This window comes from Alternaria ethzedia, assembly GCF_023757985.1.
Source record: "Alternaria ethzedia strain BMP 0044 chromosome Unknown scaffold_2, whole genome shotgun sequence".
Taxonomy (NCBI): Eukaryota; Fungi; Ascomycota; class Dothideomycetes; order Pleosporales; family Pleosporaceae; genus Alternaria; species Alternaria ethzedia.
Window position 1 is genome coordinate 2,011,998 of NW_026056195.1, and position 21,766 is coordinate 2,033,763.

A 21,766-nucleotide genomic window follows, 5' to 3' on the forward strand; every position below is an offset into this window, starting at 1 on the left:
CTACAACTGCAACGATCGGTGACCCGGACTTCATTACCGACCCGTCAAACACAGAAGAAGACACAGCTACTACAAGGCCTATAATTGTTCATATCTGTGATCCTGTTCATAGGGCGAGCAGAAATCTCAACGTTGCAGGCGTAACGGGTATTTGTACCGAAAGCTATCCTACCCAAGAACCCGGAAAGCTGAGCTACAAGCCACAGGATCGGATCGAAAATCTACGGAAGGTAGATGCAGCGTGGTGGTACGGCACTACTGAACCGCCCGAGAATGTGCCTGAAAAGAGTGGTATAATCTTACGTCGAGACTTTTACCCTGTTTACAGACTCAACGAATGGAAACCTGCATACACCGGTAGGAGCATGGGCACCGAAGCCGTTGGCGACTGTTGGTTACGCTATGAGGAGGGAGATCGAGTGGAATTCAATGTAAGTACATGAAACCCTGTACCCATCACTTTGAGCTAACAAAGCAGCGAATATACCATAACTTCATTTGGATCGTTAGAGTATGCAAAAACTCAGACCATCACGCTGGGTCAAACGACATAGACACACGGTGTCACAATGCGTCAACAGAAGGACAGATGCTAGTCGATACCATTGTGCTGAGTGACGAGATGCGCGAACAGGTCGATACGCTTTTAGCACATTGTGCTTGTCCTCTTACGCGTCTCGTCGGCCTGGAAGGACGTGAGCGATGCCAAGAGATTATAAAGATGGTGAACGAGAATGGCTGGCCCGAATCTGAGCAGAAAATTATAGCGGATTGCAAGAGCTTTAGGGAACTACAAGAAGCGGCAGAGTTATATAGGATGTGTGGATAATAGGGCTGGGACCTACAATGAGTCACGGGTGTATGCATGGATATGGCAGAAAGGGAGACGAAGCATACATGGCAGGATACAGGTTCAATTCGCAGGGTGAAAAGTACGCGAAGCCCATCACGCTGCCTCATACTAATATACAAAACGCCTCAACACATGCCCGTAGTCCCCAACTCAAACCCCCAGCGGCTCCGCCCTCATCAGCGCGAACCTCATCTTCCACAAATTCCCCCTACTCACATGCGTCAGGCGCCCGTCCGCCTTCCACCTCATGTTGTACGGGATCTGGTGGCTGTCCAACACGTCCACAAACGCACCAGGGACAGGCCTATACGCACTCGTCCCATCCACCTCCAGATCCAGACGAGGCCCCATGGCCCAACCATAAGAGACGTTGGTAGGCCCCCGGGAACCCTCTTCAACGACGCACGTACTGCGCGCCCGCAGCGAGTCTTGCTTGTGGCGGAGACCATTGCCGCCGGCAGACGAAATGACGACGCCGATCATGCAGTCGGCCATCTTCTTGACGATAATGAATGGGTAGACCTTGATGACGATCTGGCCGTACTGCGACGGGACGTGGGTGGCGCGGGCGGTGGCTGCCATGCGCGGGAGTGGCGCCCATCCGATGTCGCCTACGCTGATGGCGTTGGGGTCGGTGCCCCGGACGTTCTGGTAGTCCCGGTATACGACCGGACGGCGCATGTACTCGGGCGAAGGGGATGGCGAATTGTCGAACCTCCTTCGCTCGCGAGGCGGCGAATCGTCGTCGTCGTCGTCCTCCATCATCTCACCCTCCTCCAACTCACCCTCTTCTTTCTCCTCCTCCTCCATCTCTTCTCCTCCCTCATCTCTCTTCTCCTCCAACCCCAAAACCTCGCCATCCCATCTCGCCAAAAACGCTTCAAATCGCTGCACGCAAAGCAACAACTCACCGGAAATCGTCTCGAGCTCCTTGAGCTCGTCTTCTTGTAGTGCCCGAAGGCGGTCTTGATGTGCCTCTGTGGCGAGGACTTCCATGGCGATGTCGCGCCCGAGATTGATGGTGGTGAGGGCGGGCGTGGTGGGCCATGCCGGCGACGTTGCCTTGTAGGCGAGGAGTGTGGTGGTGGTGTGGGTGGTCATGGTGACTATGTGGTTAGTTACGGGAAGGGAGAGGAGGGGTTGGGGGGGATGTATGCGGTGGGGAGGACTATGAGAGACGGGAATTGAGGTGCTGGGGGTAATGTAGGCGGTAGAGGGCAGGATGCCACAAGGGCAGTGAGATGCTGGGGGTGATGTAGGTGGTAGGAAGTGAGCTGCAGCAACGCATAAAGCTGCCGAAACCAATGTAGTCCGCAAAGCCATTGATACCATAACAAAAAGAATGGATACTTACGAGTGTAGTCAGTGTGTGTTGCTGAAGAATCTCAAAAATCGGCGGCATGAAAACTTTTGTTATGGGCGTCCTGGGTGCAAACGCTCGCTGCTGTCTTGGCGGTGAAAAGTGCGGCTCACTGCTCACGTTCACCGCGAGTTCGGCAGAGAGCGAGGAGCGAGAAGCTGGATGTGAGAGCGGAAGTGAGCGTGACGGCGACATCGGAGTTGGAATTCGTATGGGATATGCAAGGAATGAGGTTGACGGCTATGTGGGAGATGGGATATGTATAGAGTAAGGGCAGTGCGTGATGTAGGCGTATTGTGGCATTAAGGCGCGATGCATACCAGTGGCATGACATTAATGTAGGCATAGTATGGCATTAAAATGTTGGAGATATCTGCTACAGAACTTGATGTCGTATGCATGACTCTCTGGTTCTGTATACTACAGCAGCATACAGAAGAACGAGGTCTCCGTCTGCACAAGCTTTTCAAACCGCAGATATATACTGCCCTTTCACTTTCACCGCCCTTTTCCGCTTGACCTAGCAACGAACTCAGCACACTGGACAGGATTGTAATGTCCGAATGGCAATGTCTGAAGATGGAGAGATGGCCACTGTTGTCACTATGTCTGTAACCGATGTCGAGCCAAACTACATATATAATAGCCTCTCATCTCACGGTTATGATGCAGACAAACGCTCACTTCCACTCCACCCCCCAAGTAACCTCACCCTTCCTAAACGGCACGACCTCACACTCGCCCCCACCCTCCTTCCTCAACACATCCACCACCGTCTCCTTCCCCTTCCTCAACACAATCCTCTCCTTCTTCTCATCCACAATCTGATAAAACCCCCTCCCCCACCCCCCAAAGAACCCCTCCAGCACCTCCTTCGTCACCTCCTCCTCCTTGACAACCCCCCTCCTAACCCCCACCTCCAACGCATCAAGCACATAACCCACCGCATACGGCTGCGTAAAAACCCCCGCAGCAACCTTATCCTCCCCCCTCTTCTTCCCCCTCGGATGCGGCGCCGAGTCCGTCCCCAGAAAAAATTTCCCATTCCCCTGCACCACCGCGCGCAGCAACGCATCCCTATCTTCAGGCGTCTTCGCAACAGGCTTGCAGAAACAAAAGGGATCGCCGGCCCAATCATCGATGATGAGGCTGAGGTGGTGCGCGGTGATTGTGCCGCTGACGGAGGGGCCGCAGGAGCGGACGGCGGAGAGGGCGGCGGATGTGCTGCAGTGCTCGAGGATTATGCGGAGGGCGGGGAACTTGGCGTGGAGGAGCAGGAAGGTGGGGAGGAAGGCGGGTTCGGCGTTGAGGATGGTTATGGCGCCTGTTTTTGTGTCTTTGGTTTTCGTTACGTGGGTGTTTGGGGGCGTGGACGGGACTTCGCCGTGGAGATTGAGAACCATGTTTTGTTTCTCCATTTCGGCGAAGACGGGGTAGAAGGGTTCGTAGGAGAGGACGCCTGAGGAGGAGTTCTGTGGGGGGTTAGTCAGCCTGTCACATGAGTTCGTTAATGTCTTCCTCTCTTATCTCCTTTTCTTTGGCATATCTTTAGGGGTGAGTGACTGGATCTGTACGTACCGTAGTAACACCAGCAGGATACGACTTCACACCCGTAATTCCCGCTTTCTTCGCCTCACGAATAACCTCCGGCGTGATATCCTCGTGAAGATACAACGACATGACGTAATCCACATTCGGCTCGATAGCACGGAGTCTGTCGCGGTATTCGAGACATTGCTTCACGGATGTGATGGGCGGGACAAGATTCGGCTATAGCAATGACAAGATGGGTTAGAAAAACGTGACCAAATATCGTAAGACGCAGAAATTCGAAAGCACGTGTAGACAGGAATTGAGAAGATAGAGGAAATTAAGATGACTGCGAAGGAAACAGAGAGAGAAAGCGACAAGATAGAATTGGGTAGGATGGTATCAAACTCACCATAACATACACCTGATTCACACCACCCTTACGAATCGTAGGCGTAACAAGCTGCGACATCTCGCCATCGCGAAGATGGACATGAGCGTCATATGCCGCTGGCAGCTCAATCTCGGTTAACTCCGTAAACTTCATCTTTGGTTCTGCTGACTATGAAATCGTGGAGTTGGTCGTTGTCGTTGTTACCCCAAAAAAGTTGTCCCGCATTTTTTGGCGAGATCGGCAGCGGGCGCAAATGGAGCCGCACTAGTCCGGATGTGGAAGGCCTCAGCCTGTTTTGATACCTAGGTAGGTGGATTCGGGCATGCTAAACTAGGGAAGTACTGTTTCTTAATATCTTGATTGAAGTTACAGAGATACACATCAAAGCTGTGATACATTGATTCGGTTCCAGAATATTGGGTATTCGCATCGTGTGGTCCAACTGCTTGGCCCACCACCAAAGACGACCCGCAATCGCCCAATTCACTCTTCAACTCTTCCATCAACAAACCAGCCTAACTAATCAGCATCCACAAACTCCTCTCCAAACACCACCCCTCTTGTCTCAACCTCAACCCTCTTATTCCAAGTCTTCGGCACATACTCCACCGACAACCCTGAATGACGAGTATAACGAGTCTTACTCGAGCTCGTCGAACTCACACTGCCGCTTCGATGCGAGAATACAGACTTCCTCCTACGGGGTTCTGTTTCAAGTTTGATCCCGTCTTGTGCTGATGGCGTTGCGCTGACTCGGGGCTGTTTCCTGGGCCGCTCTCTTGATGCGCGGCTCTGGCTTTCTGGGGCGAAAGGGTCTTCATCTTCTTCTCGACTGCGTTTCACGGGCGTTGGTGCGGAAGTCGGGGTAGAGGAGGAATTGGACATGCTCGATAGTGATAGTCGACCGACGCCAGCGTCGAGAGATTTGGAAAGTCGAGAGAAGAAGCCGGTGGTCTGGGGAACTGAGGCGTTAGGCTGTGATACAGGTGGAGTCTGTGAGGTTTCGCTAGTTGCGCCATTAGGCATGCTCGCATTCCTTCTAGATGGCCCCGGGGTACTGTTTACAGTCGAAGTAGTACCATCAGTTTGCCGTCGTCCAGGTATCACCACCACCGGTCCGGAACTCCTGCGGTGATGCTCCTTCTGAGAAGGCGAAATATCCTGTGCTTTAGACTGAGGTTTGGGCTTCTTAACAATCTTCTCAATCTGTGACATTTCAGTGTCGCTAGTGGCGTCCAACATCTCAGATGAGTTCTGCGTCGTCCCGTTCGCAGTAAAGCCTTCACCATTCTTTTGAACAGCCTGAAGCAGAGATAGCCCCATCGCGAAAGCGACCTTACGATCCACGCCATTGCCAACAATTTTGTACTGCTCCGGAAGCGGACCAATGATGGGCTCCTCATCCATGTATCCTTGCGTCCGACGAGCTTCCAACACACTGATAGATCGATGTTGATCCCAATGCAACGTAGCGCCATTCCGAGAATCGCGAATGACTATATTCGTTGTGATAGTGGGTACCAATCCAGCTGCTTTGATCCTTCGGTACGCCTTTCCAATGTCGGTTCTCGGATCTCGTAGCGAAGTCGGAATCAGACCACGTCTATCTGCTTCTTTGTAGTCACAGCCCGGAGGCTGTCGTGGAATGCATCTGACCAATGCTCGTTGCTTACGCGTTGGTACTTGCGGTAAGCGGTGGTCTGGGAACGGAATACAAGTCTGTACGATACCATTGCCAATGTCGGGTAGTTCCGCATCGACGGAAACCGCTGGTACATACGGAAAAGGCGTTGGGTAGTGCTCGCGTTCACCAAATTTCTGTCCGTTGGGTAGATAACCTAAGCTTCGTCCCGCCGTCTCCTCGTAAGGCCGCGCGTGGGTGTGCCAAGGTTGGGCAATTGGCTCAAGTCCGGGTGCAGCTATGGTGAGGATCAGGCGTGAACGCTGTTGCGCGCTGCCGTAACTCCAAGCGTCCATGATGTACTGATTACACTGATATCCCATTGATACGAGTGAAGCAACAACCTGAGATAACACGTTCTGGTCTTCAAATCCAGTCCGTGTTGAAGCCATGTTGACGACGTTTTCGAGTATACCGTACAAAGGGCGATACAGATCCACATACGAGCAGAAGGTGCTAATATGTGACGCATTCTTCAGGGACTGCGGACTGAGAATATTATGCTGAAGAGCTGAGAACCCAGGACATGGCGATCCAGCAGCAAGGAAGTCGACTTCTCCGACCCGAGGGACAAGGTCAGGTTTATTACCCTTGAGAGCTGCGTCAAAGTGATCATCGACGGAGCCACAGAACAGATGCATCGTCTTCGGGCTCTTCGAGTTAGCTCGCTGAGTGTGGATGGCATGGGGACTGAAGTCGACAGCGGAGTGGAAGGTAACTGCTCCACCTTCTTCAAGGCCTCGATCAAGCGAGCCGCCGCCACTGAAGATACTCATTCCTCTCAATGAATTAGCAGAAGCCATGTCAGGGCCCTCGTTGAATGTCTTCGGAAGATTCCGCAGAAAGATGAGTTTCTGATCGCCTTCCACGCCAGTCAATCCCATAGACAAAAACCAGAGATCACCAGCACCGCCACGATTGTACGTGAAAGGTATCTGTCCGTTCTGGACGTCAGACTTACTCACGAACTTGACATAGCAGCGCCTCTGGATGCGGGAAATGGACACGTCTTCGTATTCGTCCGTGAGGACAAGCTCATTGGCCAAGAGATTCAAGCGCCGAGCTTTGGCTGCTAGTTCTCTGCAGTCGCGTTCCAGTCGTAACAGTCTTCGCACTCTGACAATCCCCTTGGCGCGGTCAAGGTGTTGAAAGACGGCTGGATCCAGGAACTTGTCTCTGTTGCGGGTCCTTGATAGATATACCGTGTCGCCTCGACAGTAATCAACGACGAATGTGCGCTTTTCCTTCCGACACGTGCAAGTCTTGTGTGAAGATCGAAGACTGACAAATGCACTGTCTTGTGTGACGTAGGTTTGCCGAACGAAAAAGCGCTCAGCGTCGATAGTAGATGGTGACCAGTCTAAATCGTACCTCCCCTTGATGTCCGTAGACAATAGCTCTCCTTCGGAGCAATTGCAGTTATCCGATAGGAAGACCTCGTTCTTGTAGGGATATTCCGCCTTGAAAATGTTCGTCTCGTGGTGTCGATAAATCCATAGCACGAACAACCTCTGCGTTCCATCCTCCAAGGACTCGGTACCCTGGACGTATGCGAGCCATTCCCATGTCGTGTTGCGCCAAACGGTTGCGTCAGCCTCGTCGGGGATCAAGGCAACGACATCGCTAACCTTCACTGGTGAGTCACCGTACGGTTGACATACATTTCGTCGCGGAGTAGTCGGTTTCCGTGCCCAGAAACTCTGCGCAAACCCCAGCCTTCGTTTCCTGCGCTCTTGTTGTATCCTGACCGTGTCGGTAGGCCGTTTTGCCTGAATTTGCTCACCAAAGTACATGTGCTTGAAGCAATCGTAAACTTCTGGTGTGGCGATGGTGTGCTCAATGATCTGCTTCTGCGCCTTGACAGCCGTTAACCCTTTAGCCATGCACTCGCTCCAGAGAGGATGAGCAAGCAGTTGTGTCGAGTTGGGGAGATTGAAGGCTTGGTTGTAGAAGTATTCGATGTAGGCATGCACGGCGACGCGAAAGTCAGTTTGGTGTCTGAAAGCAGTATGCCATTGCTGGAAGTCCGCGCATTGATCAAAACGGGGCGAGAGCCAGTCATAGAAGTCTTTGCGGAAGTCGTTGAGCCCGACTGATCCCACGGGTTGGCTGTCCACATAGTCGATAATATGCTTTCCCAGTTGCGCTACCCAGAGGAAGGATTTTTGAAACTCTTTGTAGCCTGGGGCCGGCTTGGCAAGTCTGTACCATATGTCGTAATGTTTGTCCTTACTCGCAAACGTAGACTGTATGTAAGTAGTAACACCAGAATTCTCATCGTCTCCGTAGCCCTCGACAGAGCTATCCTGAATTGGTACTGCATGTACGTAGTGTTTGGTCGATCCCACGCAGATGAAGCCATCGAAGCACAACTTCTTCGCGATCGAAACCTCCAAATAGTGCAGGCTCGTCAGCTCATACGCTCTGCATTCGCTCTCTGGTGTCCGATAAATTTCGTAATCTTGCAGGTCCACAATCAAAAGTTGCTTCTCAGGCCTCGGCCCATCGTACACAGGCTCTTCGCGGGATTGCTTTCTCCATTCACTCTTCAAGCTTCGTAATGCTTCCGATTCGGGCGTTACAGGTACGGGCGGAGACCAGTTTGCGACATGTGACCTGGCGAAATCACTCAGCGCCGGCAATGTGATTTTCGGTTCGCTTCGTCGTCTCGGTTGTGCGCTCTGTGTGCTTTGTCTCCTCTTCTTTGGCTCTGGCGTTTCTAGCGTGATGTTGTCACCGATTGTCGCATCCATCGTGCGCTCGCAATGTGGGTGTGATCCTCGGCGAGATTTCGGTGTATGCGTGAAGTGTCGCGCGCGTCGTACAGGAGTGAGAAAACCGCGAAACGATCGAACCTGCTATCTCTCTCTCTTTTCTCTAGGCAGCATTCGTAATGATTGAAGAACAGTGAATGCGGTGGTGACGGTGACTCTTGCAGCTGTGAATTCCTCCTCTTGCAATCACCGCGACCAACAAAGGTCATCAACGCGTCGCGTGTCAAACACCCAGCCACAATAAAAACAAGACAACAGAACACCAGGTCAAACAAGCTGTCTCAGACAGCAGTCAAACATTTCGGTAAAGAGAGAGACACCGTTGACGACACGCGGAGATTATCGCGCTCGGACTGGTAGCGATGTTCGATTAGGGAAGGCAGCAGCAGAGCCTCACCCCGGGGCAAGCGCACCAGCCACCCGCATTTGGAGAGGCAGGTGGGACATGGTCGTTGGATAGGTGGATCGCCCGTTTGGTGAGTTGATATTATGGGTCTTTGTGAGAGGATAACGACGGATGGCAGTTTGCGATGAGAGGAGATGTTGCAAGCGTTAGGTAGGGCGGGATGCTGAGGGTGGCTTTAGCACGTGCTGGTCGTACGAACGGGTGGTTGTGGAGATCAGCACCACCAGAAGGGGTAGCGCAAAGCAGTAGATCTCTCAACCTTTACCTCAATTGCATGCAGTGCATGTAAAGTCGGTAAGAATCGCGTGGTACTATCGTTTGTTTTCCTACCGCCAGTAGAGATACATCGATTGATCAGGTCGACAGGTGAAAGAACCCCTTGACAACACCATGGTATCCGTACTTAATGTAGTAGAACAACACATCGTTAAATACTATTGAAATGACATGAAATCTAATGCAGCGCTCATGCACGGCGCAAGCTCGCCAGGACATATCAACAGTACGCCGCCCTACTCAGAACGCCTCTGTAACGCCTTACTTCTGCATGCAGTTTCCGCGAACAGTGACGTTTACCCCCATTCCCGAAAGATAACCATTGTGAGATACTGCTGAATCATCCGTTCTTCGGAGCATAGTCCCAGATATGCGACGAATCCCAACTCTCCGTCTCCTCCTGCCTCGCCTTGGGATCATCACCCCTCTTCTTCGCGTCCTCTCTCAGCGCATCCAACTCCCTATCCATACCACTAATCTCCGTCCTCAGTTTATTAATAGTCTCGATTTCTTCCTTGGAGAAATTGGGGTCCTTGCCATCCTTCTTAGCCTCCTCCTCGCGCTTGTTGAACTTATCCAGCTGGGTAAACTTCTCATTGCGCGCATCCTGCTTCTTGAAGTACTCGTCGTACTTCTTCTGGCCGCCGAAACAGATACCGTAGCCGTCGCAGTAACAAGTGTTCATAGCCGGGCAGTGGACTTCATGGCCGGTAAAGATGTAGTGCCAGATGTATTCGAAGATGCGGCCGGAGAACTGGTCGTCCATGCCCGTTGTAAGGAGCCACTTGCGGTAGTGAATGAAGCGCTCGATCGGCACTTCCTGGATGCGCTGGCGCGACACAGCGAATTGCGCGCAGCAGATTCCCGAGATGGAAGGCGGGATCGGGGCGCCCGGGTGGATCTCCTCCCAGATGTTGCGCCGCCAGTAGATCTCCTCGGGCTTGTGGAAGAAATCGAAGTCGCCGCCGGGGCGGTCCATGTGGATCCAGTCCGGGCAGCCGGGGTCGTGGTGGCAGCGCACGTTCATGTAGCCCATGCGGGCGACGCGCTCGTGGTTGAGGCGCTGGATCATCTGCGCGGCGTCGAGGCCGAGGAGCTGGTTGTTGTGCCAGGCGTGGCGGTGGGCGTGCATGAAGATGGACGTGTCGGGGAGGTCGTCGTAGTGGTCGATGATGTACGAGAGGTAGACCTGGGAAGTTAGCTGGGGGCTCAATGCCAGATATGCCATACGTACCATGGCCTCGCGACCTTTGTTCTTAGGAATCTTGTGCTCGGCATTGGGGTTGTCGACTTCGTACACGACCAGCGGCGCATCGGGGATCTCCTTGTCCATCCAGCTAATGTCCTCCTTCTGCGTCTTGGGCACGATGATCTTGTACGTGTAGTTGCTGCCCGGCGGCTTCGTCTGCGCCTCTGAGAAGCGCAGCGGCAGGCCAAAGTCGAGTGGGTCACCGCGCAGCGAGGGCCGGTAGCCGTGGGCAGCGCTGCTCCCGGAGTTCCATGCTGGAATTGACGGGATTTGGTGGAGATACCACCACACGAGGCCGGCGGCGAGGAAGACGAAGACGAGCGGGATGGCCCTCGGGGGTCCGCTGAGCATGGTGGGTGACGGAACGGCTAGTAGGTCGGGCTCATTGATGGTTGTGGAGAGGTGTTCGAGACCAGGACCTACGTGATGATCATGGCGCGGGATGCAGGCGGCGCCGGGGGTGCGTTCGGCCTCGTTGTCGTCAGCTCTCTCGACTGAAAGGTGGATCTTCCCGTACCTGGGCCTGGTTGCGCGTCCAGATGTCACTAGGCGGGATCTGCATGTGCCAGCCCTGGACCCAACGTGAAACATGCTACACATCTACCTTCCACACTTCACCATACCCGCCCGGGTGTAACGCTTGGCAGGGCAACATTACTTTCAATTATTTCGGTAGACTCTATTTGTGTCTTATTTGACATTCACTCCCGCTTCATTCCCACCCGCCCGATTCCCCTCAACCCCCACCCCAACAGCAGCCCCGTAGCGCAGCTCAGCGCAAACAGATACCAGAACGCCGCACGGAACCCCTCCATAAGTGCTGCAGGACTCTGTTTCTCAACATAACCCGAATGCTCCGTCACACTAGACGCAATGACAGCACTGGTCGCGAGCCCTACACTTTTGCCAATCTGCGCTACCGTGTTGAAGACGCCACCTGCGAGTCCCTGCGTCCGCGCTGGAAACACTGAAGTGATGACAAGGTTCGAGACTGTGAACAACGCATCCGCACCAATAGGATTAAAGAACACAGAAAGGAACGCGCAGCTCCAGTACGACCATTCCGGCTGTATGATGCACATAAGCAGCCCGCCAAGAGTCGTGCAGAACAATCCGACGGTTACCGCCCAGTCAGCTCGAACCCTGTGAGCAATCAGGCCCATTACCAGATTGGCGAGAGCTCCGGCTACTGGTCCGGGTAGAAACCGGATCGACGTCTGGATTGCGGACAGCTTCTGGACGTTCTGGAAGAAGAGCGTGTGGTACGACTCTACCGCGTTGAATGTTCCCCATGTGATGAAGACCCCGATGCAGATGATGCTGAAGATGCGGTTGCGCCAGAGTGAATTCGGGATGATAGCGGGCCGGCCCAGTCGTTCCTGCCTGCCAACCCAGAAGATGAATGCAGGGATAAGAGCGATCGCAGTGATGAGCAGACCGAGTGTAGTGGGCTCTCGGATCCTAGCAGTCTCTTCGGAGATCAAACTAAAGACATTAGCATCGAGCCATCAGATATGTGAGATCAACACTCACGCGAAACAGTATGAGAGGAGCGCCAATGATGCGCTTCCAAAGAGAATGCCAACCCAATCAATCTCGCTCTTCAGGCGAGACCAGACATGCGGCTGCTTGTTGTCGACCTTTGGGAGACCGAACAGCCCAAGAACAAAGACGATCGTGTTAGTGATCGCACTGAGGTGGAAACCCCACCGCCATCCGATGGTATCAGCGAAGATACCTCCGAGCACGAGTCCAAACGAGAAACCTATGGGTTGGCCACCGCCCATGGATGCGAATGCAATGTTCCTGCTCTTGCCTTCTGGAAACGTGCTGGTGATGATACTGACAGCCGAAGGAAGACAGAAGGAGATCGCTACGCCGGCGAAGGCACGGAAGACAATGAGCTGTGTTCCTGTCTGCGCCAATCCACATGCTAGTGTAAAGGCGGATTGGAGAAGACATCCTACCAAATACATAGGTCGGGAGCCAACGACGTCGGCGACGGACCCGAGGAGGAGAAGAGTGCATCCGCACGTCAAGGCGTAGATGGATATTGGCCTAGACTCGTCAGTAGGTAGTATGGAATATGGGATATGTTTACAGACCATAAGAGTACACTAGGTGCCAGCTCTAGTTCGCGTGCGACTGTAGGCAGAGTGACAGTCATGACACCCGACAGCATGGAGCTGACCATGGTGACACACACTACCGTGACCAAGACAATAGCAGTCGTTCCCTTGCCAGGACCATCTCGTTGTTCAGCAGCGAAGGAGTCTTGGGCCACATTGATAGGACGTAAATCCTCAGCAATCGACGGCGTATCCTTGCTTCCTCCATGGCCCAATGGCTTCGCTGTGAGGGCTGGAATCGATGTCTCAGGATAGCTCACAAGCTCGATCGATGTTGCGGTTTGTGACATGTTGGAGAAGAGGGATGATGAGTCGTTTGAAAAAAGGTGGTGGAAGATGAGTCGAGATTTGCACTACATATCCTTTGAGTAAGGAAATACCAGGCGGCAGACCCTGCTATATAAAGGCAGACCGATGCCGGGGGGACGATAGTAACTGCGACATCATACTCCTCGATGTCGAGTCTGACTGCAGCTCTTGGCTACGCCTTGCATCCTTGTAGGGCGTGAGCTGCTGATTAGTACATGTTCAGTACCTAGGTAGTCTGGCACAGCTCACGGCAACTCCGTGAGTAGGCAGCAATTAGGCGGTAGCCATGGCATAATTTGGTGAAAGGATTGGGAAGTTCCTGCTAATAGTTCTTCCACAACGCAAGAGCCGCGTCTAGATTCAGCCGGGTGAGTGAAGAGCGGAAGCTTTCCGTCGGGTGTGATGGCAGACGGAGGTTCGGCGGCGGGACTGACGCGATAAGGAAGCCGCGGCCTTATCGCGTTAGCGCCATCATGGCTGCAGGGATCTGGTACCTGACACTTGGAGCTCCATATGCTGGAGGGGACGCGACAGAGCAATAATTCTCGTACTGTTCGCGACTACTGCTTCTAATTTCCTTGCGAACTTCCAATGCGTTGAATCATACAGTATCACGTGGCTGGATTCAGGCCTCATCCTCTGACCAATACAATCTGGACGTTATGCTACACGTTGCAACTTCTTGAGATCGGGAGTTGAACTTTCGAAACATCACGACTATCGCTCGTCATTGCTACACGTCACCACGACTCCTTTAGGGCTTGGGGCAAAGTTTACACGATGCGAGCTTCAGCCTCTATGCTGAGGGCGAAAGCTCTCTTAGTGCTCAGCGCTTTCAGGCACATGGGCGCGCATGCGGCACGTCCAGGTGTCAGTGTCGCTCTTCTCGCTTCTTTCAATCCAGCTCCATACCTAGTAGAGCTATTGTAAGCTTCGAGTGTGCCAAAAGCAAGAGCTACAACTAACTCCTCCCAGAGAAACTGCAGCAGAAGAGAATGCGACGGCATACTACCCCATCCTCGACCGCGTATCCGAGGGGTACTTCGACGAGAAGACCACGGAGCAGGCGCTGTATACAGCCTTTGTGGACCTCTTGAAAAGCGATGGACATATCACCCAGCCCGAAGCCCTCGCTTCCTTCGATCTCGCTCTCTCAATCCGGTCGGCTGCGCCGCGGATAGAAGCACATTACCAATTCTACAACACATCGGTGGAGCCTTCACTGAAGGCGGAGCAGAACGAGAAATGCGAGATTTGGGCATCATTCCATGGGAAGCAATACTGCTCCGTACACCTAGACGAGCCTTTCGGAAACATTGAGAGTGAGCGGTACGTACAAATGGCTTGGCCTATGGCACACGCTGAGAATCAAACAGGACATACAAACTACCCTTCGACCGCATACTTGGCAACAGCTCGGCTCTACCTGCGATTCTATACGCCGACATCACCGCTCCTCGATTCAAGAAATGGCACAAGACATTGAGCGATACGGCCAAGCAAGGAAAGACTTCGTATCGTGTCCGGCACAAGCCTTCTTTGAAGGCACCAACAACACCGCTGGTAGTGAACGGATACGGTGTCGAGCTACAACTGAAGCGGACCGACTACATTGTCATAGACGACAGGCAGGCTGAACAGGGAGAGAAGAGTGCTTCTCAAAAGCCAATGGGCACCGGCCTAGACGACGATGAAGACGTCGCAGACCTCAAGCCCTTGTCCAAGGACGAGGTATCCGATTTAGGGCTGAAGGCTGCCAGCTTTGTAACACAAAGCGAACAACCCATGGATACCCTCATGAAGCTCGTGCAAGACTTTCCGAAATACTCGTCCATCATCGCAGCCCACAACGCGTCGGAAGACTTCCTGCATGAACATCTGAAGAACCGCGAGCAACTCCTCCCTACCGGATACAATGTCATCTGGATCAACGGCGTACAGATCCCAGCCCGCGATGTGAACCCCTTCTCGCTGTTAGCACATCTGCGACGTGAACGTAAATTGATCAACGGGATACGCAGTCAGGGTCTAAGCGGTTCTGAAGTCATCTCGCTATTGTCGCATGATTCCATCGCCCAGACTCAGACGGATGCTGAACCTCAACGTTATGACTTCAGAGATGCTACCGAAGGCGGCAACGTCATCTTGTGGCTAAACGACATCGAAAACGACCCGATGTACGAAGGGTGGCCAAGTGAACTCAGGGCTGTGCGTACGATTATCCATATCATCGATCTTGAGCTAATCGAAACTACAGTTACTGCAGAGAACGTATCCTGGTCAGTTGCCATCGTGTCGCAGAGACATTCACAACGCCATCGTCGCTGTTGACTTGACTTCGTCCGAAGATGTCACGACCATGCTTGAGACTATCCTCAGTCTCATCAGGCGCGGTATTCCGCTGCGCTGGGGTATCGTTCCTCAGACCGCTACAACTGGTGCTCTTGAGCAGGCCAAGGTAGTTTACCATCTGCAAGACGCGTATGGACTGCCTGCTGTGATTGAATACCTTCAAGTAGTAAGTGTTGAAACCTCTTACGAAGTCGTATGTTGCGCTGACGCGAAACAGTTGGCGGATGGCAAGAAGTTGGCACACGCAGATCAAGCCACCTTCGACGCGACAGTCAAGAAAACCGCGCTCCTCGAGGGAAAGGAGGCTTTGGCCTTTGATGACGTACTGAATTCAGAGACGCTGGATCAGCGCATCACAGGTGCCAAACAGTACCTGAAGCGTCTAGCAGCAGAAGGTCCAAAAGCCCCAGTCTTCGTCAACGGTGTACCCATTCCAGCGACCGAAGAATGGCTCGGAACACTCAGCCAAAGAGTCGGCATGGATCTTCGTCAGATTCAGCAGGCTGTCTTCAATGGTAACTTCAACAGCGATAGTTGGGTTCCGCAACACTTCTTGGCCTCAGCTGCTGCTAAGCGCAATCCTCTCGTCATCCCAGAGAACGAGAAGAACATCACGCTCATCAACATGGCTGAATTTGAAGAGATACACGGTGAGGCTTACAACAAGATGCCGCGGATCCCAGCATCGGAGTCTGCTAGCAAGAGTGACTGGATTCACGTCACGCTCGTGGCGGATTTCGACTCGGAGGCTGGTTTTGCTCTTCTCAAAGCACTGGCAGATTTCCGTGAGGCAAACCCTAACGTAGAGTCTGTTCTCATACACAACCCGAAAGCCGGTGCGGAGCAGTCGAACGCCTCAGAAGATCTTCTAGAGACTTACATCAAGTCTGACCGTAAGCTTACAAGCGAAGCCCTCTCCGAGATCGTGAACCGGGATGCCAACTACGGATCAACTCCCGCCAACTCCACTCTATTCTGGAAGGTTGCTGAGCCGATCTACGAGGCCTTCGGTCTGAAGCCGGGACAGAACGGCATGCTTGTCAACGGACGCTACGTGGGACCCATCCCAGAAGATTACGGATTCTCATATGATGACGTGGAAACTTTTGTCACTTATGAGCAGGTTAAACGCGTTGAGCCGTTGAACAGAGCACTTGCCGATCTTGACCTCATGGAAAAGATCGCATCTCCTATCGATGTTGCGAAGATCCAGTCGCTGGTCGCACTCTCCATTGTGTCGGACGTTCCAGAAGGCATCTTCGAGACTGCATCAACCCTGAGGATGAGCACTTACAACAACTGGACTGCCAAGCACACCGCTATCATCCGGGGTGACGAAGACAAGGCTGTGTTCCAGATCGTGGCTTCAATCGACCCGGCTACTGAGCTCGCACAGAAGTGGGTACCAATCCTTAAAGTACTCAGCGACATGGAGGGCACACACCTCAAGCTTTTCCTGAACCCCAAGCAGATGCTTCAAGAACTTCCCGTCAAACGTTTCTACAGATACGTTCTCGAAGCCCGACCGTCCTTTGTCGCCGATGGATCCATCGGAAGCCTTGGAACCCACTTCTATGGCATCCCCAAGGAGGCTTTGCTGAACCTTGGCATGGATGTGCCACCCTCTTGGCTAGTTGCTCCGAAAGAGTCTGTATATGATCTCGACAACATCAAGCTTAGTACCATTCCTGCTGGTGCCGATGTCACCGCTGTCTATGAACTGGAGAACATCCTCATCGAGGGCCACTCTCGTGACACTACGAATGGTGGTCAGCCGCCGCGTGGTGCTGAAGTTGTTCTTGCCACTGAGCGGGATCCTCATTTCGCGGATACTATCATCATGGCTAATCTCGGTTACTTCCAATTCAAGGCCACTCCTGGCTTTTACAACATCCAGCTGAAGAGCGGTCGCTCTCAGGAAGTCTTTAGCCTAGATAGTGCAGGTCCCATCAGCTGGGCACCTGTGCCAGGTGACGAGACTACCGAGATTGCTCTCATGAGCTTCCAGGGGGCTACAATCTTCCCGCGACTATCGCGCAAGCCAGGCCACGAGGAAACCGATGTACTCGCTCCTGAAGAATCGCTCGCATCCGAGCTTGTTGGCAAGAGCGCGCAGAAGGTCAACAAGTTCCTCGGCAAGATTGGTCTCAACTTCGACTCTGAGAAGGTTCTGCAGAAGGGCGCTGACCTGTTCTCCGGAGGCAAAGCGGCGAAGAAGGGCACGCAAGCAGACATAAACATCTTCTCCGTCGCTTCAGGCCACTTGTACGAGCGCATGCTGAACATCATGATGGTATCTGTCATGAAGCACACCAAACACACCGTCAAATTCTGGTTCATCGAGCAATTCCTCTCTCCCAGCTTCAAATCCTTCCTCCCGCACATCGCCGCTGAGTACGGTTTCGAATACGAAATGGTCACCTACAAATGGCCGCACTGGCTGCGCGGCCAAACTGAAAAGCAGCGCGAGATCTGGGGCTACAAAATCCTCTTCCTAGACGTCCTCTTCCCCCTCGACCTCGAAAAAGTCATCTTCGTCGACGCCGACCAAATCGTGCGAACAGACATGTACGAACTCGTGCAACACGACCTAGAAGGCGCGCCCTATGGCTTCACACCCATGGGCGACTCGCGCACAGAAATGGAAGGCTTCCGTTTCTGGAAAACAGGATACTGGGCTAACTTTTTGCGTGGTCGCCCTTACCACATTTCCGCGCTGTACGTCGTAGACTTGTCCCGCTTCCGCCAACTCGCCGCCGGCGACCGCCTCCGCCAGCAATACCACGCCCTCTCCGCGGACCCAAATTCCCTTTCTAACCTCGACCAAGACCTACCCAATAACATGCAGTTCAACCTCCCCATCCACAGTCTACCTCAAGAGTGGCTGTGGTGCGAGACTTGGTGTAGCGATGAGGATTTGCACAAGGCGAAGACGATTGATCTTTGTAATAATCCGCAGACTAAAGAGCCGAAGTTGGAGAGGGCGAGGAGGCAGGTGCCGGAGTGGAGGGTTTATGATGGGGAGATTGCGGGGTTGGCTAGACGCGTGAAGGGGGAGGAGGAGAAGGCGGGGGTGGTGGATGTGCAGGAGGAGGAGCAGAGGAGGGAGAAGGAGGTGAAGGATGCTGAGAGTGGGAGGGAGGGGCATAGTGAGTTGTAAGAAGAAAAATGTCTTTGTGTTCAAGGGAAGCGAGAGTTCGTTACGATATTAGAGGTCGCAATTGCATCAAATTTCACCGCTTTTCACGCATGCAACAGCCGATTATGAGCTTCATTTTCTAAGTTGCTCATGAAGGCATACTCGTGCAGTGCGATGGAGCATACGAACAAGTTGTAAATCACTCGTGTAGCATTGGGGCAAGCGCATCATTGATGTTGAAAGACATTATATTTTTATCTTGAAATGGTATCATAACTTCATCTATCCTCAAACAAAGCAGTAGAGAATTCCCTACTCGCCCTTACCCTGCTTTCCGTAGAAAGCATCCTCGCCACCAAGTGCCTTGAGCGCCTCAGCAGACTTCTTCTTGGACTCTTCGCTAGTGTCTGCATCACGCGTTAGCCTTCTATCCCAATCTCGTTCAAACCCACAACAGGGGAGTCGAGCGAGGGAGTAAGCATACTGGGGTTGCTCAAATTGGCCTTGTGACCCGAAGCCTTGTTGCTGATATCCTCGGTGGTGTTGTTGATGTTCTGGTCCGCCTCGCTGAGGCCGGGGGCGGTGATGCCCTGGTGGGAAACTCCTTGTCCAGACATGTTTGGAGGGGGTGTGACGTAAAGTTTGATTTGGTCGTGGGTGGTTCAGGTAGATAGATTTGATGTGTGATGAGTAGTTGATGATGTATAGCGTTTCGTAGACACCAGTACCCAGCCTTATATACCCATGACATACACACAGCCAGCCTGTTGCTGTACCTCCACATTACGTCTTCAGCGTCATCTATCCGCTGGACCACCTATGTCATACATGTCTTGGCACGAACCTATCTTCTCCACCCAACCCAGGTACAGCCGTGCCGGCGTAGCCACCAGTCTACGCTAGGGGAGCCGAGACCCGATCGTGTGTGGTATCTGTCTCATCTTACTAACGTACCTATAGTTTTCTGTCTTTTACGCTTAAGCCTAAGAGGTCTTTTTACATACTTTAGTTATATATATTAAAGAAGAAAATATTTAGTAATAGTAGTTTACTAAGCTATTTATCTAAAGTAGTTATCTTTATATATACTTATAGTAGCTAAAAATAACTTTATAATAAATATATAATAAGTTATTATAATAAGTTAGTATAATAAGTTTTATAATAGCTTATACTATAAAACTAAAGTTAAAGCTTAACTAGTAAGTTTATAAAATACGCATTTACTACTTTTTTTTAAACTTTCTATTATAATAATAAATAACTAGATTATTATAATAATAAACGCCTAGCTTATTATTTATTAACTTCTTAGCTTCTTTAATAATTTTATAGTATTATTTTTATATTTATATTTTAATTTTTTACTATAGTATAAGATTTTTTACTACTTACTTACTTTTTTTAAAGTAATACCTAAAGAATTAAAAATAAAAAAAGTATAGCTACTTTATTAAAATATAAAAGTAGCTAAAATAATTTTATATATATTTAAGTAGCTTAATAATAGTATTTATTAGTAAACTAATAATTCTATAGTAAGCTAGTTTAAAAAGAGTAAAGTCTATTACTAGTATATAAAAAGATATATTTTAAAAAGAGTTAAAATTCTATATTTAAAAGTGTAGACATTAGATAGACTAAGGCTTAAGTTCTTAGCGCTACTACTTTTAGTATAGTAGTTAAAGCTTTTAAAATTTAGAGTAGTAAAGTAACTATTTTATAAATACTAATATCTACTTATACTATAGTAAAGAGAATTATAATATAATTATATATTCTTAATAGCTTATAACTAACTAAGCTATAAATTATAAAGTAATAAAATACTAAAATATTTAGTAAGTAAAATTATACTTTTACTATATATATACTTTCTATTCTCTATCTCTATCTCTATTCTTATTTTTATTTTTATTCTTATTTTATAGCTTATAGTAAATTAAAGATTTAAAAACTTATTAAAGTAAATAGTAGCTTAAATCTAATACTAAAGACTAAATAAGCTTTTAACTATATTACTAATCTCTTTTATAAGTTTTTTTAGTATTAGTAAGTTTAAAGCTAATCTTATTACTAGTTATATTACTTTTCTTTATACTTATATTAATTATATTTTTATACTATATTATATTACTTATTAAAGCTTTTATAAACTACTCTAAAACTACTACTAAAAAAAAAGCTTTTAGTTAAACTATTTTAAAGATTATTATATAAACTATTATTAAGGCTATTATAAAGACTATTATTAGAGCTTTTAAAGCTTATTTAACTTATTTTATATTATATTCTAAAACTACTAATACTATTAATACTATTAATACTATTAAGATTACTATACTACTACTATAAAAGCTCTTAATAAGTAAACTAAAACTTTTTATAGTTTTTTATTATAGCTAAGCTTTTAAGTAACTTACTAGTAATATATAAAAGTTTTTTTATAAGCTATACTTACTTTAAAAAAAGTAATAAAATAGTTATTATATTACTAGTGTTACTCTTTTTACTTAAAGTAATTTATTAATTATTTATACTATTTATACTTATAACTTTATATATAAGATTAAGCTATAGATAGCTTTACTTATAAAGATAAAAGTAGCTTTTATATACTAGTATAAGGCGTTTATTAGAATTTTTAGCTAGAGTAATAATAAATAGACTAAAGAGAATAAAGTATTTAAAGTCTACTTTTAGTATAATAATACTATTAAATAGATAGTAGCTATATTAGTATTTTACTATTATAGTTACTTTTAAGAACTAAGCTATAATAGAGTAGTTATCTTTATTAGCTACTTAGCGTCTTAAGTTATATTATATTAATAGCTAAAGATTAAATATAGTAAGATATTAATATACTAATATAAGTATTACTTAATATAAAGTTTACTCTCTTAGTAAAGCTTTAAAAGTAATATATTATTAGTTAAAAGCCTTAGTACTAATAGTAATATATACTAAATATATTAAAATTTTAAAATTTTTTAGTAGTTCTAAAATAACTTTAAAAGCTAGACGTTTTTTAATATTTTTTTACTAAATAAAGTTTATAAAATTAAGTATAAAGCACTATTAATAATAGTATATAATTAGTTTATACTTTAAAGTAAAATTTTTAATATTATAGTACTAAGTTATTTTTACTTTTATATATAAAAAGTAGCTATAATTAAAGTACTACTTTTTTAACTTACTACTAAGTAGTAGCTAATAAATTTTAAAAAAAAGTTTTTAAAAAAAGTATAGTAGTAGAAAGTAAGCTTAGTAAATATACTACTTACTAAGTTTAGTATATAACTAGTTTA

General features: G+C 49.1%; 6 protein-coding genes across 6 annotated transcripts; 1 reads left to right on the forward strand and 5 right to left on the reverse strand.

Annotated features, from left to right (window-relative positions):
- Window positions 1-1,003: 1,003 nt before the first annotated feature.
- Window positions 1,004-1,954, reverse strand: J4E87_001474 (uncharacterized protein; the record flags this gene model as incomplete). The annotated part of the gene is made up of 1 exon (XM_049373117.1): window positions 1,004-1,954. One exon carries the CDS (start codon window positions 1,952-1,954, stop codon window positions 1,004-1,006), a length of 951 nt encoding a protein of 316 aa, XP_049237775.1.
- Window positions 1,955-2,893: 939 nt separating this feature from the next.
- On the reverse strand, window positions 2,894-8,571 carry J4E87_001475 (uncharacterized protein; the record flags this gene model as incomplete). Its single annotated transcript, XM_049373118.1, has 4 exons — window positions 2,894-3,685; window positions 3,792-3,983; window positions 4,156-4,305; window positions 4,801-8,571. 4 exons carry the CDS (start codon window positions 8,569-8,571, stop codon window positions 2,894-2,896), a joined length of 4,905 nt encoding a protein of 1,634 aa, XP_049237776.1.
- A 1,043-nt stretch (window positions 8,572-9,614) lies between these two features.
- On the reverse strand, window positions 9,615-11,144 carry J4E87_001476 (uncharacterized protein; the record flags this gene model as incomplete). The annotated part of the gene is made up of 3 exons (XM_049373119.1): window positions 9,615-10,463; window positions 10,509-11,040; window positions 11,137-11,144. The coding sequence occupies 3 exons, from the start codon at window positions 11,142-11,144 to the stop codon at window positions 9,615-9,617; spliced, it is 1,389 nt and encodes a 462-aa protein (XP_049237777.1).
- Window positions 11,145-11,224: 80 nt separating this feature from the next.
- J4E87_001477 (uncharacterized protein) lies at window positions 11,225-12,942 on the reverse strand (the record flags this gene model as incomplete). Its single annotated transcript, XM_049373120.1, has 3 exons — window positions 11,225-12,008; window positions 12,057-12,581; window positions 12,629-12,942. The coding sequence occupies 3 exons, from the start codon at window positions 12,940-12,942 to the stop codon at window positions 11,225-11,227; spliced, it is 1,623 nt and encodes a 540-aa protein (XP_049237778.1).
- A 799-nt stretch (window positions 12,943-13,741) lies between these two features.
- Window positions 13,742-18,473, forward strand: J4E87_001478 (uncharacterized protein; the record flags this gene model as incomplete). The annotated part of the gene is made up of 5 exons (XM_049373121.1): window positions 13,742-13,887; window positions 13,937-14,290; window positions 14,338-15,169; window positions 15,219-15,479; window positions 15,531-18,473. The coding sequence occupies 5 exons, from the start codon at window positions 13,742-13,744 to the stop codon at window positions 18,471-18,473; spliced, it is 4,536 nt and encodes a 1,511-aa protein (XP_049237779.1).
- A 291-nt stretch (window positions 18,474-18,764) lies between these two features.
- J4E87_001479 (uncharacterized protein) lies at window positions 18,765-19,069 on the reverse strand (the record flags this gene model as incomplete). Its single annotated transcript, XM_049373122.1, has 2 exons — window positions 18,765-18,859; window positions 18,901-19,069. The coding sequence occupies 2 exons, from the start codon at window positions 19,067-19,069 to the stop codon at window positions 18,765-18,767; spliced, it is 264 nt and encodes an 87-aa protein (XP_049237780.1).
- Between the last annotated feature and the right edge of the window lie 2,697 nt (window positions 19,070-21,766).